Below are 19,028 nucleotides of genomic sequence, written 5' to 3'. Positions count from 1 at the left end.
CTCTGATTTAACAGCAATTCTTTAGTAAAATAGGTTTTCCCCGAAGAACTCGCCCCGGCGATTATCGCCGTAAACGGCAATTCTAAACGGTGATCAAAGTCGACCTCTCTCACGTCGCTACCCATCATCTTCCAAAAAAACACTGATGAAACGGTAAACACTACCCTATTGTTTTAAATCCTTTCCACACACACACACACACACACACACACACACACACACACACAAACCCAAAATGCGTGTATAAAAGTTTTTATAAAATCTTGTGATAAATGTACAAAACATTTTCGTACACAAGTTACATTTTAAAACAAATGAACATCTTTGAAAAAAACAACTTTAAAAAACATCTTACTTTCATGATACATTTTAAAAAACTTTCATTTTAAAACATCTTACTTTCATGATACATTTTAAAAAACATCTTTGGAAAAACTTTTCATTTTAAAACATCTTACTATGAACATTTTAAAAAAACATCTTTGGAAAAACTTTCATTTTAAAACATCATACTATGAACATTTTTCATTTTAAAACAAATGAACATCTTTGGAAAAGCTTTTCATTTTAAAACATCTTTGAACATTTTACATTTCAGTAACCAAAAGGCAGAGTTTCCCCGCTAGTCAACAATCTGCGTTTGTCGTAGACGACCCTGACCTTTTTGTCTAGAGGCCTATTAAACAGTCGAAAACTTTTCATGTCGCGTTCGATTTTGTTGTAGTGCGTCATTATAGGGGGATCATTCCTACATCCACCGATGTAGTTTTCAATCAATCCAATCATACTGTCAAGGTTTACCTTTTGACAGGCTTCATAATTTAGAGTTATACCCTTACATTTCAACTGTGTTTTCCCGTTGTTGAGTCGGTAACAGTAACTTTTTGGTCCCAGCGCACCCCACGAAGCAATGTATTCGTCGGGGGCTAATTCGGACGTGAGCTCCCCCAGGTAATTGCCTAAGGCCGGCTCATATTCACCCGGCCTGCTTATGTACACGATGCTGTCTGTGTCGTGATACAGCACCCTACGCCCCAATTTTTCCAGTTCTTTGTAAAGCGTCAGCCGCCCCCACGCGGTAGTTTGACACGCTATGAATATGTTGGTCTTTCCCGGCGGCACTTTGTAGGAAGACCTGTATCGCCAGCGGATGAGGGCGACCTCGTCGTTGACAAACGCGAAGCTGGAAATCTCGTACAGCTCCGAGCATAAAAAATTAAAAAACTCCCCCGGGTCAGACACTATACATGTCTGGAGCATGTTGTTCCTCTGCGCCAGTTTACCCCACAGAGAGTTAAGCAGAAGCTTGGCCACCTGCCTCTTACCACCGTTAGACACTATCTTATCGGGCTCCAATTGGATCCCCTCGCGCTCGAGATAGTTTTCAATGTAGTCCCTGCGACCCGCGTCATCGGTCGCGTCGTCGGGGTAGCCCGAAGCCTGCTGCTTCACTTTGAGAAAGGTTTTAATGTATTCTCTAAACAGGTCGCCGCTGGTCTGGGGAAAATGCCACACTTCGTGCACCTTCACGACAGTATAGCCCCTGTCTAAAGCCTGATTGAGCTCCGCAGAGACCCACACGCCGGTCAGCGCACGCTCTGCGTCAGAATGGGGGCAGGCCCCCTCCTGCCTGTTGTCGATCGCGCACGTCCTGCACAGTGTAAACACGAGTTTCCCATTTGGCAGTCTGCTGGGTAGGACGGGGAAAAACAGCTCGCGCGGGGTGTTCACAGTTGCTTTGATCAGGCCAAAGTATTCATTCAGAGGTTTAAAATTTGAATGAATGATTTCCGGGTGCCCCACGGGGAATTCACATTTAGCCAGAGTGTACGGGTACAGCGACGTGAAATCCACGTAGTGGACGCGCTCTTCCCCCGTGACGTCGTAACGTAGGCGAATCGCCGACGTCCGACCCCCAAACAGCGCTTCTCGCGGCCTAAGGGGGTCAGGGGGCTGAAAGTCTGACAGGAAACTCTGCACTTGTGGGTCGTGAGTTTTAGCATGAGCCCATTCGTGTTCCCAGATGGATTCTACGTTCATATTAAACTCTTGGCGCAACACCTCGAGTTTTTCCCTTGTTTTAACGTACAGGGCACCGAAGCTCTCGCGGGTCAGGGGGCAGACATCGTGTTCATTGTTGCACTTAGGACAGCCGTGAAACTGGCAGCCTAGAAACTCGAAAGCCCATTTCTCTCCCTCTATCTCAGCGTATCCGTCTAGGTGAAAGCGCCCCACGCGCACTTCACCCCCGCGCAGCGCGTGTCGAATTTCTATGCCGCGCGTGCGGCCCACGAATTCCAGCCACTGGATCGAGACGTTGGAATAACTTTTGTATTGCCTCCTGTAATCCCAGACGTCCGGGATCGCGATCGTATCTCTGGGCAGGAAATTTGTCCTGTAAACCAGCAACGCGGCCGAAGCGATGGTCGCCGTGGAGAAGGGGTCGCAACCCGTGAGCGTTTCAAACTCCTGCAGGAAGCGCAAGCAGCCCTCTCTCAGAATCTCCACGTCGTTCTTACAGTAAGCGATCATCTCTTTGTGAAAATTAAAGGTCTGGTGCTTTACACCGTCGTACCATTGATAAAACTTGTCGCGTTCTTTGCAGGGCATTTGCTCGGGCCCATACTGATCGGGAGGAGGGTAGGGCCCCACGTAACTAAACTTTTCCATGTCTGTGAAATGATGCGGAAAATAGCCTTTTCGCATCTGAGTCGAGCACCCCATTGCATCGGGGATTTTTCTCAACGGCATGCTTAGAAAGCAGTGACTGTCGATGTACCTTTGCTCAAACACGCTGTCCAGGATGAGAATGATTTTATTCCCCTGTGACACCACACGCGGTTCCACTCCTTCCTTCACCATAGCGTTCAGTATTATGTAATTATCGAACGCCTTTCCATAGTGACTAATGAAACACGTCCCTGTATAGTAGGGCGTCCTGAAATGTCTGAGAAAGTGCAGCGCGCAGTCTGGCCCCTCGGCGGTCATTGTCTCATTCTGATCGGAGATGGCGCACACGTAAACCGGGATATGGGTACCCGAGCTCTGGGATGTTTCAAAGTCAAAAAACACATATTTGGGGGGCTTTTTACTGCCCTCACCGCTTTGGGCGACCGCTTTCCCTTTGTTAGATTTCTCGATTGGATTTAAATAGCAGAGATGTGGGGTGGATATGTCTGATTCTGCTGACTGCAACTTAGCGTCGCATATATTACATTTTACTGTTTTACACGAGTGCGGTTTTGGGTTCTCGGGACTTTGGTAGTAGTTGACCCCGCAAGCTTTGCATTTTTTGAACTTGTCACAGGGGCTAGCAATCTCACCCCTAATGGGGCAGACCCTCGGCGTACGGTGACGCTCGAAGCACATGTTATTTAAGCATCTGAGATTACACCGCTCACACACTATCCCCGGTGTGATTTCACCTTCTTTACAATTAGTCTGACAGACGCTGCAAAATTTTCTACAGCGATGAGAATGAGGCGAGTCGTACCCTTTGAAACAGCTAGTGCAAACGTAGCCGGCCCCTAAGAAGCCCTTGGCGCTTTTAATGCCGTAAAAATGCTCCTTGTGTAAAAAGAAATACACCACCCGTCTATCGTCGGTAGGTGTGGGTGTCTGGTAAATTTGGAGATTGTTTGAATAATGTTGTTGATAATACACCACTGCTTTGCAATCAATGATTTTCTCAAAATTGATAATGTCATTCAAAGCGACTGCGTAGTCGGGGGTGAAACCCGCTTTCTCCTGTAACTCCAGGCCGAGCTTTTCAGCCTCTGCATCAGTGAAGTTTTCGTGCAGCAGATGAGCCAAGTTTATAGCGAAACACGCTCTGCTGTCGTTCTGAATGATAAACATGTGTTTGGCTTTTTTAGAAATTATTTCTGAAGCTAACATGGTCTGTAGTTTACGTTTGTTTCCACCGCCGCGTGGGATATTTATTACGTCTACTATTACTTCTAGGTTGGAATCGTTTAAAATCTCTTGATTAGACTGAACCAGGCGATCCAACAATTGCTGGAAATCTGTCAGCTCCCCTTCCCCATACCGTACAATTTGCGACAACTCGTCGTTTAAAAAGTCACCGCGCAGGGTGACCTGAATATAAGCTCCCCATGCGGCGTAAGGTATCGCCTCATTCACAATATTTTGAAACCCCTCGATTACATTTTCATAGTACTCGCGGAAATTGGCTTCGTTTCTAGGTCGCGGAATATTTAGAATCCGCCTAATCTGTACATTATTGAATCTGCGCCGATGCACGACCCCGTCAGGCTGGTGATCCAAGTCACCACCGCCACCGTCCTGTTCAACATTTTCAAATTGCCCCAGTCCCAAGTCATTTTCAATCTCCTCGGCATCGAGAAGAAATTCTACGTCTGACAAGACTTCCCACAATTCAGAATCCGCGGGGGACCACGCGACCTCGTCGTCGGGCAGCACCGCTTCTGCTTCAGAGCCCCTTTCATTTAACATGCTTATTAATGTCTCTAAGGACGGTAGGAAACAGGGCTCTTGGGCCCTGGACTCACCAGATGCCGCGGGTGGCGAGTCGTGTTGATAAACCGCATCATTTTCATCATTATTAGCGTTGTTGATGATGTCTATTTCATTTAATAACGCTTCGGGTATAGGCGCTGGTGGTGGTGCTGGCGAGTCGTGTTGATAAACCGCATCATTTTCATCATTATTAGCGTTGTTGATGTTGTCCATTTCATTTAATAGCGCTTCGGGTAGAGGAGGGGGTGTTGCTCCGTCCATATCTGCTGATTCAGGTCTTGCGTAGATTTTCTCTTGACCGGTCCGCGCCGTCTCTCTTGTACATAGAAAACAGGGAATACCTATTATTAGAATAAGTTATTTTTAATGTATAGCGTTTATCATATGTATAAAAGAAATAATATACTCACTATATGGAGTTTTCTATCCGCAGCGTCTCCCGTAGAGAAAAAAACAAACCCAAAATAGCAGAATCTCTAAAAATAAAATAATTATTTTAAGTTATTTTATTGTATGGTGTTTATCATAAAACACGCATAAAAGAAATAATATACTTACTCTATGCAGGTCCCGAGTAGTTTTCTCTTTCCAGTAGGGCAAGGCCTTGATGATACTGGGTGTGGGGTACTTGTGTCTCTTTACCAAAGGAGTGAAACCCTTCTCGGCATACTAAAAATTTCTGTGGTTGGTTACTTTTTAGGATTCTTTAAGGAGAAATATACGTCCTGTCAAGTTTTATCTGTTGTCTATTTCGATGTACGTTTTAACTGCGTAGACGGTATGGGGGGAGTCGGGGGGAAAAGACAAAATTTACTGAAATACAAAATGTCAAACTTGATGTGTGGCGGGGAGTCGGGGGGAAAAGACAAAACTTTTAACAAAATTTACTGAAATACAAAGTGTCAAACTTGATGTGTGGCCGAAATTACAGTTTGACCGGGATTTGACCTATCGGGATGTACATAGGTTGCATGAGGAAAAACACAAGGCCAAACTGCTACTGCTGCAGGGGGGTGTCGGCTTTCACACACACACACACACACACACACACACACACACAGACGGTCAAACTACTGCTAAGCGTTTTTTACTGGACGTCAGACCCAGCTCCTCCTCTCATTCTTAGCTCCAACTTGGTCATTCTCACAGGATTTCTTTCAGTCTCGCGCAGCACAACTCTCAGCTCTCCGGCATCGCTCTCTCCGAGTCCTTTGCGGATTATCCAAAGGCACGGGACCTTACCACGGTACCGCACCAGACACAGCATCGCTCTCTCAGAGCCCTTTTCTACAGATTCTCCAAAGCCACGGACCTTACCACGGTGGTACAGCGTACGCTCACACTCCATCAGGTAACCCACCCCCACTCAGACCCAGTGTTTGGGACCTTAACCCCCCCTGCTCAGTCCCCCCTGCTCGGCACCCGGTGGATGCAGACAAAACAACACACTCATAAGCACTCTACTCAAATTAAAATAATAATTACATAATAATACATAATTAAATAATAATAAATAATTAAATTATAATAAATAAATAAACTATATACAAATAAACCCCTATCCCAACGCTCAACTGGCTCACAGCCAAAAAAAAATAGCCCCCCCTCCCACTACCTCATGACGTCACCCGGCTTGCACCCCCCGCCTGTCACTTTTTGATTTATTTGACCTTTGTGACCTTTGACCCAACCTGTCATTTTGACAAAACCGGCATTCTATCTCTCTCTATTATATGATCAAGAACTTCATTGCACAGAAACCAGCCTTTTGTGCATATTCCATGGTCTGTGACCTGCCAGCCACACTGAATGCACACAGTGGGGATTAATTGAAAAGATCGTCGCAGGTTTAGCTGCCTTTGAGGAGTTGGTGTGAAAATGGTCATCTTCAAGCTCCTCATCATCTGCAAAAAAGTCTTTCTCAGGGTTAAAAGGCATAAAAGTTATAAAATGTAATTTATTGAGCCCAAAGAGAGAGACAGTAGGTCTCTGCCCTGTCTGGTAAGCTATTATAAAGCAGCACAACCATGACCTCCAGCATGTTACTGTAAACCAGAATATATGGCATCGTCAGCATCAACACTAGTGAAATGTAATTAGACTTCTGAACATTTAATTCTTTCTGCCATCATTGCTAAAAGCAGAGTCTGTGCTGAGTATGGACCCACTGGTCTCTGGATTACAGGCCATGCTGACATCTAGGACAGACTGGGTCCTTACTAGGGTTGCACGATTTATCGATTTCAAATGGAAATCGCGATTTGAAACAACGCAATTATCAAGTTGCAAAAATTGCGATTTAGGATATACTGTACATTATACAGCACGTGGCAGCCCATGGTAACTGGGGTCTCGCGACTCCAGGCTGAATTACTGGGAGATCTCGGAGCTGCAGTGGTCCCCAGAGGTGTTTCCACCAACCACTGCCCCACTGCCACGTGGGTAAACCCTGAAAGGTATGCTGGCTAGGGGAGTAAACCCCGAACACAAACCTGCAGTTGGGGACAGGCAATAGGCGGTGTCCAGTAGACTGGATTACCGGCAGGCCTCTGCAGCCCATGCCACAGTGAAGGTCGTCGTGAGCTTCTCATGCCACTGGAAGTTACTTTGGCAGGGCGAAGATGGTGGAAGTGAGGACTGCGCACCCACACTCTCATCTAAATCCTTTCCTTTGCGCAAGCCCCTTGCTCCCCCCCCCCCAATCAAAGTCCTGTGGCGATATGGAATGGCGGTAGGCACAGACCAAGGATGTGGCTGGGAGTGCCTAGTCAAACCATGCACACAGGCGGCAAAGAAGTGACAGTCGTTGTGTTTGCGGGATGGAGCAGTGCAACACCTCGGCAGCGTTCATTGTGTCTAAGCAGCCCCACACTGCTCACCCCTGATGGGGAAGGACCTGGAAAAGGTGGTCCAAAAATTGTCTGCTCCCCTGATTTCGGATGGTTAACCGCAGCCATCGGAGCATCCCTCATTGCGGTCGAAAAAGCAAGAAAATACAATTGTACATTGGCACATGGAATGTTCGGACCCTTCTGGACATAGCTAAACCAACCGATAGGCCTCGCCGAAGATCAGCACTTGTAGCCCTTGAGCTTGAAAAGTATAATATCGATATTGCAGCACTCAGCGAGACTAGGCTACATGGAGAGGATTCCCTGAAAGAAGTTGGTGCAGGGGTTCCTGAAGGCACGTGCCGCATCCGTGGTGTGGGGTTCCACCCCGTCATCCTAAGATGGCCCCAAACAAAAGACTCAATTGTGCAGCACTAGGTAATCCCAACACCATAGGCACTCTCCACAGACTCCTCGCATGTAGCCTTGCCCAGTTTCAGGGGGATGTCAATGACTGGCCAGCTCTCTCTGCAGCCATCCAATGCTGTAGCCTCAGAAGCCCTTGGTACAAGAAAAAAATGTCACCAGGACTGGTTTGACAGTAATTCTGCGCAAATCCAATAATTTTTAGAAGAGAAGCATAATGCCCACAAAGCTCTCCTTTCCAACCCAGGATCCCTCAGTCTAAAATCACGCTTCACCAAGACCAGAGCTATAATTCAACAGGCTCTTCGGACCATGGAAGACAGCTGGTGGATGCAAAAAGTGGAAGAAATCCAGCATTTTTCTGACTGCAATGATACCCAGGGCTTCTATGATGCCATTAAAACCTTATACGGTCACAGGAGGAAGATTTTTACCCCTGTTCGATCTGAAGATGGAAACAACCTCCTCAAGGACCGGCAAGAAATCATTGAGCGCTGGGCAAATCACTTCAAAACTATTCTTAATTATACAAACCGAGCTGATTTAAACATTCTTGATAAACTGCCAGACCTACCACAAATGCCACAACTGGATACCTTACCACACTTCTCTGAAACTCGACAGGCCATCAGGGGCCTAAAGTACAACAAAGCCCCAGGACCTGATGCCATTCCAGCTGAGGTTCTTAAACACGGAGGTTTATCTCCTTACACACCGTCTGCACCTCCTGATTACTCATATCTGGAAGTGCGAGAAAGTCCCTCAGGACTGGAAGGATGCTAACATTGTTGTCCTCTATAAGCAAAAAGGGGATCGAGCAGACTGTGGCAACAGCCAGGGAATCTCGCATCTTTCCACCGCTGGGAAAGTACTAGCAAAGATCATGCTCAACCGACTGGTGGAATACATCTCAGAATTTACTCTTCCTGAAACGCAGTGTGGCTTCCGAAAGTCCAGATCCACTATCGACATGATCTTTGTTCTGCGGCAGTTGCTTGAGAAGAGTAGAGAGCAGCATAGAGACCTCTACATAGCATTTATTGACCTCAGCAAAGCTTTTGATACCATAAGCCATGAGCTGCTCTGGAAAGAGCTCCATAAACTTGGTATACCACCCAAGTTTCTATCTATCCTGCAGCAACTGGATACTAATACTAGACGCTTAACGTAAAATAAAGTCCACATTCCTTGTATTTCTGTTTTGATTTTTTGTCAGGTGAAAGTCTTTATGACTAGATGTGTGTGTGCAAAATTTGGTGATTATTGGTCGCTATTTTGATACATTAAACCACATTAAGCGTTTTCACATTAAGCGTTTTAGAATGTCCCTCTCAAAGGTACTATGAAACACCGGGAAAGTAGGAGGGGTGTTGATACTATGTATGCGACGCACTTTTAACACATAACTTGTTGCCCCTGGGCCCAAATATATAAACAGCCTATGTATAACCCTTCATTATTGTCAAGTGGTACTCCAATAGTAATAGTACTCCAAAGTAGACAGGAATTGATTAACTAAAGGACATGAAAAGGACATGTTTGCTGCGTTTAGCTCGTGTTTTCGGCGTTACTATCATGTCTCTGAAGAAAACGTTTAAATTTCAGCGAACCGATGGCATAACATTTGAACACTGTTGTGTGTCTTTGTGTCAGGCATCCAATAAGTACAACAAAGTACTTAGCTTTCACACATTTCCCTCCAATGAGGAAACTAGGCGAATGGATTGTTGCTATCGGGCGGGAGAATTTCACAGTACCAGTGAGTATCATGCGCCGACCGTCCGCTCCTTCCGTGTGCCACGCCCCCTCGTTAACCCTGTGTGGATTCCCCGTGTTTACCAGCTGTTCCTGATTGTTGTCAAACTTGTCATTAGTCCATTGTATTTAGCCCGCTTTTCCGTTTGTTTCTCCAGTCCGGTCATTTTATTGTCATTCTGCTTTACCGCTCCTGTGTGTTCCTTTTGCTCATTAAACCCCGCATTTCCCCGATCCTACGTCTCCTCGCCTCTGTTTCCCCAGTCAGCGTTGTGACAGTGAGCCTGCTTCCATGCTGCAATGTGAACATTTGCCATGTTCCTAAAAATTCTGTTTATTGCACAGTGTCTGACCACACAGACCTATTGCCAGATGATCATACTGGACATATCAACTGGACATATTTTGCACTATTACAGATTTATGTCTTGCATATACACAGAAACTGATTTTATCGATTACTCAGGAACATACAGTACAGTATAAATCCATTTATTTTCACTGTAAAAATAATTCCCTTGGTTGTTCATCAGGCTTTATCAAGATCTATTACTTTAACATCCCCAAAATTAACCCTGTGGACCGGACAAATACAAAACTAATGATTAAACATTAATGGCCAGTTTCCCAGTCAAGGATTAAACCTAATTAAGCCTAGACTAGCTTTGAGTTACAATGCTGAATCTCCATTGAAACGGCAATTTAGTCCAAAACTAGTCTTAATCCTTGTTCGGGAAACCGGCCCTATATATTGGTCTCTTTTTGTATGTTTTCTAAATAAGACCGCGTGCCTATACCCAACTGTAATAGCGATTAAAGCGATCTATTGTTTTTGTATTTATGTTAAAGCAAGACTTTTATTTTATTACTGTTGTGGGATTGATCTTTGGAAACACTTACATTTAATAAGCACAAAAAACATATAACATAAACACGACTGTATTGTGGGTTTTAGGGCTTTTTTGGAGGTCGCCGACTCCACTGCTGTGAGAATTACTGACTGTCTCATTGTTGTTTTGATGGGTTAGCGGTATACTAATGCTATTGCCTATTAACAAAAACCAAAGGTATGATACGCTGAAGTATATTAATTGCAGCTGGTGTTTAAAAGGAGCTTGATCGCCGGTTCTATTGATGACAGGACCTTTCTGAAACAATCTCGGACCATGAAATAGGAAGGCAATTCACTTATAGCTCAGTAGCGGAATCAGCATTTTCCCGCACCACGAATATAACATTTTCCTTAGGTTTCACGTCTGACGGAGCTATTCTGTAATCGTGAAATAGCCTGCACCGGAAGTGAAGCAGCCGTCTTAGTCAGAATGCGGAAGTGAGCGTGCATATAGCGCATTGTACAGTATGGGAGCTAAAAACACCTTCGCGCATGGAGCATTGCCTTAACCTGTATCAATCTATTTGACAAAGACACAAGGCCCGCCCCTTCCCTACTTATGATTGGCTCATCGGCTAGTATATGTATTGTTTGAGTCGTTCAGCGTTAAAGCTGCTCTCTGACCTGCGCATCTCAGATCTAGAGAAATGACAGATCAATATCCGCGAACCTGATTTTTTTTTTTCCGCAGCCACAGTACGCCGGAAATCCTGCGTGGTGCCGGAACGCTATCACCCCTGTCATTGACATAGATTATAAAGTTTGTTTCACTCTGCAGCTCCTGGACCTGCCCACTCTCCTGAAGACCAATAGCTCTGATGTATATTTGCATAGCATGACAGGGTACTGCCTTTGTTTTAACCTTTCACCATGATGGTGTTGAATAGGGGAACAGTATAAATACCCCAGAGACGTTAAGTAGTGACTGCATTTCTAGCAGCAGATCCTAGTAGGATGTATTGGTTTGTGTACTTTGGTGGTATCTTGAAAGTTGTATGTCCATGGAATAATGAAAGAAGTGTTTTCTCAATGCTTCTTTTCCTGCTACAATGTTGCTGTGTCCTCATAACAAGCCATTTCAGGAACAAGAACTATGCACAGTTTATTTCTAGCAGCTGGAGTGATAATTTAGCCAATAACCACCCATTTTCCCTGTACATTGAACCTCCCTACCAGTCTAGAAGAAATCAACATCACACCCAAAATAGAACAACTGCTGAAGTACCTAATAGAGTAGGATTTTTCATGGCATTCACATAGTTTAAGCCAGCAATATTCCAATTGCTGACATAGATCCCTAGCATAAAAGCTATTACTCTGGGCCAACAAATGGTTAACAATACATGGAAGAGACTTATATCTGTGGCATTCCATTTTCAGTTGCGGTGGGTTTCTAAATTTGGGCTTCCAAAAAAAAAGCCTAAATTTTTTTTTTAAATATTAAATGAGCAAATTGATTTGATTTGTCCTTCTATCCCACCTTGTGCTCTAAAAGCAATGAGGCTGGCACACATAATATCTGCTCTATGGAAATACACTCCCATAGCCACTAGGGGAGCTCTCACCTTCTTTCACAATTGTGTTGTGCAGTCTAACAAATGGCCCTTATGCCATGAACAGTAGTGAATGTAGTGAATTACTATGTTCTCACATTACTTTTTGTAGTTAAACAAATAAATATGCATTGGCAGAATGAAGAATTACAAATGAAAATAAACTATTATTTAAGAAATATTCCTTGGAACAACAAATTTTCATGGATTTTCATGCTGCCAGATTACTAACAAAGTCGGCTGCAGTCACAGAGCACTTGTAAAGATTCTACAAAAGATTAAAGCGAGTTTGGTGGCAGACACACCTTGGTCTGGTCATCCACAAGCGTCACAGTCATGCTAGGATCATGCACTTTGACGCATTCCATTGAGCAATCACCTCACCTCAACTACTGCGTGAGTGGTCAGACAGCTGCCATGTCAGTGTCACCTCATCAACAGTTTGTTGCCGGTTCCCGCAGTTTGGTACGCGGGGTTGCAAAGCATGCAACAAGCCACTGATGACTGATGTCCAAAGGTGCAACCGGGTTGACTGGACACGGAAGAACTCACGCTGGACATGTGAAACGGTAGGAAAAGGTGCTTTTCGGCGATGAAAGCACTTTCTGCCTGTTTGGTAGCCAGGCAGACACCTATGTGAGGAGGTTTCCTGGAGAGGAGTTCAAGCCTGAGTGCCTCAACCTCACTGTGAAGCATCGTTTGAAGGTCATGGTCTGGGGCTGCACGGCTGCCAGTGGCGTCGGACGTCTGCACATCGTTGACGGCATGGTCAGTGGGACCAAGTACATCACAGTACTGCAAAAGTGTATGGTGCCATCAGTGCAGCAGCTGTTTACAAGCTGGTTCCTGTTCCAAGATGACAATGCACCGTGCCATTGCTCCAAACAGGTGATCAACTGGAAGCGTCAGAACAACATCGATCAATTGAGTGGCTTGGTCAATCCCCCGATCTGAATCTCATTGAGATGCACAAGGTGGCTTTGGAGATATCCAAGAGACATCCAAAATCAAAACATGAGTTGATTGAGTCACTCATTGCAGCCTGGAACCATGTTATCACCCATGATCACCTCATCAAACTGGTTCACTCAAAGCCAACACGGTGCAGGCAGGTGATGAAGAACAAAGTGTGGCCCACCAGATACTGAGCCATCACTGAGACACAAAATGTCCTTTTACCACCACCTACGTGAACATGAAGAAATCTTGACGCATGTCTGTTCTACTATATAGTATTACTCATTTATTTTGCACCTTTGGCGAGAGAAGTACATTACGCAAATTACTCAAAAAGACGATTGACATGGGAACTTTAACAAACTCAGAAAAGTAAAGCCAAGCTAGAATAAAACCTTGATTTTAATAGCCAACTGTGTCCCCTGTAACACTGTTTTTCAAATAAATGCATTGGCTCAACGAAGGGGTTAAAAATAAAAGGTCAAAAGTTGGAAAAAATGCTAAATTAACAAGCAGTTGTAGACTTTTGCATACCACTGTAGTGTGGCTGCGTTTTTATAGCGAAGACTTCTCTTCACAAGCTGTGCAATACCATTTAACATTTGTTATGTGTTTGAATTGGCTCTTGGTCATGCCAGTACAGACACGGTGTTGCCACCTCTGGCATCCATCACAGAGTATCTACAGTGGGATTAACAACATACAGTATAGATGATTGATTGATTGATTGATTCCCTTTATTGCTGTTGCAATTCACAATGTCACTAGTCACAAGTACCAGCGAAAAGCAGGCCATCAACCCGACCATACATACACAAACATTATAGGGGGTAGACAGGTCAGGAAGACAGGGGACTATAGGAAAACTCAGAGAAACAGATTACGTGAGGAGAGTGGAGGTGAATAAAAAAACAGCCCCCAGACTGTACTCCAGTAGGAAGTACAATATAGGAACAGAAAAAAAGAACACCTCAGCAATAAGCACATAGTCACCACAGCTCACAACACTAAGTCGAGACTTGCAACAGGGTAGGGGAATGGGGAGGTGGAGGTAGTCCAGCATAGACAAACAGCCGTCCGTTCCTGCAGCCAACGGCGCTGTACAAGGACCCGCTCGTTCATGCTGGGGGTATGAAGCGGCGAAGGCGTGGGATGGGGGTAGGGTGTCCTTGTGGTTGGGGGAGAGGAATGCAAGAGAATCTCACTGCCTTGTTCTTCAGGGGGAGTTGTTGAGCTCAGCAGAGGCCTTGGCCAAGGCCCGTGCTGATTAGGGGGGAGCCAAAAGCAGATAGAATGGGGTTGTTTGGGTTTTCAGCCAAGAAACTGTAATTTCGCAGCTCCTCTAATGTCCATGCTGGTCTCCGCCATCCAAAATCCTCTGCAGAGCCGTGAGCCTCTCCGTGATGTTATCAAATCTGCGGTCCATAGTCACGGTGATGTTATTAAATCTGCGGTCGTTAGACACAGTGATGTTATCCAGTTTGCGATCTATAGCCATAGTCTGGGCGCCAACAGCTCTGCCAAGCATCAGCTCAATCATCCCGGCCAGCCTAGTTGGGCTTTGAGCGGCTGTAACCATTTTCTTCAATTTCCGATAAGTCAGGGCAATGCCTAATCCAATCAGCATCAGACCTGTAATCACGGTTCCGAATAGGTAAATGTCTTCGATGTCCTCCACGGAAAGAGCTGCCAGACACACGACCCTCCACTTCTCCCATCCGTCCATCGTGTAGCCAGCTGCGTATGTTCCTGCAGGACAGTCAGGTTCCCCTGAACCTGGGCTTCTCGTCGAGAAGATGGTGTCAATTGCGTTGAGAGACCAGTTGATCAAATCCATAATTTCCTTAGTTTTGAAGAGCAGGGCTGAGAGAGTCTCTCAAGTACAGTATAGACAGTAAGACAGTAGACTAGACGAGTAGGACAAGTAGCCATATTTTCCCATCTATCAAATGACTACATTAATTTCCTCACCCAGTCACCATCTTTATTTTCAAACTGTCCACACCATTGGCAGGCCTCCTCAAGAGATACTGTAAGGAAATAAGCATGAACTTACTGGTGAACAGGCATTCATCATTATACTTATCACCCAGTTTGCCAATCATGTTCAAACACCCTTCTGACTGACTTTGCCTGAATGACTTGCCCTTTATTGTGCTGTTGTGGTTTTTTTTTCACTGTAACACAATTCAGTCTTCAAATGACTTCACAAACATTGTTTTTTGCATTATCTCAAATTAGTTGTACTCTTGGCATAGCAATCTGACTTTTCCGGCTCAGATTCTATGAAAACATAGCTAAAAGGCCCTTCTGTAAAAAGGGGCTGACAGACATTCGCTATAGTCATGTTAATATAATATAATATAATATAATATAATATAATATAATATAGTATAGTATAATATAATACAAAATTCTTTAAAACCTGTTAAGTCTAAAACTGTAAGAGTAGGTGTACTTGTTTACAAAACAAAAAACAAAAGTTCTCTTACATAACTTTTGTAGTATTTGAAGGATTTTATACCCCCATTTTAAGCACAACTATACAATTGATTAACCCTGCCCATAACAGCATTTTACCCCTAACTGTGCAGTATCTGTATAAACTGGACACATCTGGTTTGACCGCCCCAAAGAGCTTTGGTAAGTTAAAGTTTACCTTGCCTTATGTTTCTGTTACAGTTTTTCTGAATTGCTAAAAGACTAAACCTCATTCTTGGAACAAAACTTCCAATTGCCAAAACTCATTTATTGAATCAATCACTCTTTTGGTGAAACTTTAAACACAATTTGCAGATTTGAGCAAAACTCTAAACACATTCCCATTCATCAAAACACATTTTGCACTGTGGTGAACTTTGATGCAAAATAGAAAACACAGGCTGCAGAAGTTCAGCACAGCCACCATACAGTAGTCATCATTTAAACACAATGACTCAAAACTGTTCACACATGTTTCTAAACATGAGAAGAAGCCAAAGAGTGACTAGAACATACAATATGTGCTAGATGAGAGTGCAAGTGCCACTGGTGAGTTGAAGTTCGACGTCAACGTACAGATGGGTCACACAGAGGACTCTTCCCGCATCACCCAGCAAGGTGTCCCTGTTGCTCACTACCGACAGTTACCATACTTATGACCAGAGACAATTCACACAACAATTACGTTTCAAACTACATTTTCAGACAACTTCACATTATATATGATCGTAGAGCTAAATTATTCCCTATTAGTTATGAAAGATTATTAAATTTTTTACTTACACGGTGACTATACCCTTATTAGACTGCATTTTCCACCATCGCTGACGTATTTACCCGGGACTAAGCTTCTAACTACTGCTCATGAGTTGTTTGAAATACGCAACTTAAGGACAGTGTTTGCGAACGTTCCTTCGAACTATGGTTTTGGGAAACGCACCACAGAACGGAAAGGTTAAGGAAGAGCTTTTTCCCCCAGGTCATAATGCTCCTAAATCAGGACAATACTCAATGCCTCTAGGTACTGCTTCACCCTGTCCAAATCATTGGCACATACCTCAGGCCTCTTGTACATTGCACTTATATACCTCTTACCTATCACTTATGTATAGATTATGTACAGCTGAACATTTCATATATTTTTTATCTTATTATTTTTCTTATTTGTTCTATATTTTGTTACTCTCTTATCATGCACAGCTGCTCAGAGTGACCAGGGTTACATTCCACTACATGTTGTGTGTGTACAACTATGTACGAGACAAATAAACATTTTGAATCTTGAATCTTCGATCTTGAATTTTAAGTACAAATTCCGACCTTCCTGGCAATATATCACATGTGCTGGGGCCTCACTTCTACGTGCCACTTCCGTGGACTTTTAGTTTAAGATTATGGATGGCATCTTCCCCATGGTTACAGTGTACAGGGCGAAATGCACATTTAGAAATCCTGCGCTGGGAACTTTCATGCATTTTCGTATAGTACAAATTGCGAGCTTTCCGGTAGTATATCACATGTCCCAGCGCAGAATTTCTACGTGCCACTTCCGTGGACTTTTAGTTTAAGATTATGGATGGCATCTTCCCCATTGTTACAGTGTACAGGGTGAAATGCACATTTAGAAATCCTGCGCCGGGAACTTTCATGCATTTTCGTATAGTACAAATTGCGAGCTTTCCGGCAGTATATGAATTATCCCAGCGCAGAATTTCTACGTACCACTTCCGTGGACTTTTAGTTTAAGATTATGGATGGCAGCTTCCCCATTGTTACAGTGTACAGGGCGAAATGCACATTTAGAAATCCTGCCCCGGGAACTTTCATGCATTTTCGTATAGTACAAATTGCGAGCTTTCCGGCAGTATATCACATGTCCCGGGGCAGGATTTCTACGTGCCACTTCCGTGGACTTTTAGTTTAAGATTATGGATGGCATCTTCCCTATTGTTACAGTGTACAGGGCGAAATGCACATTTAGAAATCCTGCGCTGGGAACTTTCATGCATTTCCGTATAGTACAAATTGCGAGCTTTCCGGCAGTATATGAATTATACCAGCGCAGGATTTCTACGTGCCACTTCCGTGGACTTTTAGTTTAAGATTATGGATGGCAGCTTCCCCATGGTTACAGTGTACAGGGCGAAATGCACACTTAGAAATCCTGCCCCGGGAACTTTCATGCATTTTCGTATAGTACAAATTGCGAGCTTTCCGGCAGTATATCACATGTCCCGGGGCAGGACTTCTACATGCCACTTCCGTGGACTTTTAGTTTAAGATTATGGATGGCATCTTCCCCATTGTTACAGTGTACAGGGAGAAATGCACATTTAGAAATCCTGCGCTGGGAACTTTCATGCATTTTCGTATAGTACAAATTGCGAGCTTTCCAGCAGTACATCACATGTCCCAGGGCAGGATTTCTATACGTAGCACTTCCATGTTTCAATATAACAGATGCTTTAATTGCAATATCCTTTTTCTTTTATTTATTTCGTTTATTAATTCTGATGAAATGGCTTGTAGAGTGGCAACCACGTTTCTACGTAGATATTTCACAGGAGTGCTTTCAAGCTGTACAGTATAGCTGTAGCCTACTTATATGAGAAAATTTAATCAGATAACACCAAAACAGTTCAATAGTGCTTGGATGTGAGATCTACAGAAATACAGAATTACAATAAAATACTGACATGTTTGGTGAAAGACATATTTATTTATTGATTTATTTTATTCGTCAGGAACAGGCATCCATGAACAGTGACGTTGATATAGCCATGGACATCCACATCTGTCTGACGGGACAAGAGAGGGGAAAAATGCAGATTATCCTCGACCAGAGAACGCTCAACAGATAATATATAGAACATTTTCACATGTTTAACAAATTAACAATGAAATTAATGTTAACATTAAGAACAATACGATTTCGGACAACCGTATTGTACTGACTGCGCAGTTGCACCGCAATGCTGAGCTCCTCGAATTTCTCTTTTGTTTACGTCCGGCGGAATCCGCATTTTACCCTCACCCGTTCTGGTATAACCTCCGTGTTTTAGCCTGTAATGTTTAAATAATTGTGCTCTTTTTTCAAAGCTAAAAGGACAATACTTGCACTTCCAAACCATTATTTAATCGGTGTCTTTAGACTTAACTCTAAGAATTTCTCTTTATTTTCCCTGCAAATGAGCAAACATTAACAACATTTACCTTATGAAACCTAACAGACTGGAAAAGTCTGAACACTGACGTCACATTTATTATTTTGCTAGTTTACGGCGAATTAGCTTTAATATAGGGCATTTTAAGTCACATACACATCTTAAGACACATAAGAACATAAGAACATAAGAAATTTACAAACGAGAGGAGGCCATTCGGCCCATCAAGCTCGTTTGGGGAGAACTTAGCTAATATCTCAGAGTTGTTAAAATCTTATCTAGCTCTGATTTAAAGGAACCCATGGTTTTAGCTTCCACTACAATAGCAGGAAGACTATTCCATACTCTGACTACACGCTGTGTAAAGAAGTGCTTCCTCAAATTTGTTTTAAAATGTTCTCCCGCTAATTTCCACTTATGGCCACGAGTTCTAGTATTTAGACTAATATTGAAATAGTCATTTGGCTGA

The 19,028-nt window shown here is 43.7% G+C and overlaps 1 protein-coding gene across 1 annotated transcript; it reads right to left on the bottom strand.

The window, feature by feature from the left end:
• Positions 1–1,603: 1,603 nt before the first annotated feature.
• LOC140589104 (uncharacterized) lies at positions 1,604–5,956 on the bottom strand. Its single transcript, XM_072711725.1, has 5 exons — positions 5,059–5,956; positions 4,911–4,976; positions 3,494–4,816; positions 1,804–1,936; positions 1,604–1,690 (listed from the first exon to the last, which is right to left on the bottom strand). The coding sequence occupies exons 3-5, from the start codon at positions 4,759–4,761 to the stop codon at positions 1,604–1,606; spliced, it is 1,488 nt and encodes a 495-aa protein (XP_072567826.1). The 5' UTR covers positions 4,762–4,816; positions 4,911–4,976; positions 5,059–5,956.
• Between the last annotated feature and the right edge of the window lie 13,072 nt (positions 5,957–19,028).

Source organism: Paramormyrops kingsleyae, chromosome 4, assembly GCF_048594095.1.
Source record: "Paramormyrops kingsleyae isolate MSU_618 chromosome 4, PKINGS_0.4, whole genome shotgun sequence".
NCBI lineage: Eukaryota > Metazoa > Chordata > Actinopteri > Osteoglossiformes > Mormyridae > Paramormyrops > Paramormyrops kingsleyae.
The sequence above is the reverse complement of the archived record's forward strand: the minus strand, read 5'-3'. Positions and strand labels throughout refer to the sequence as shown.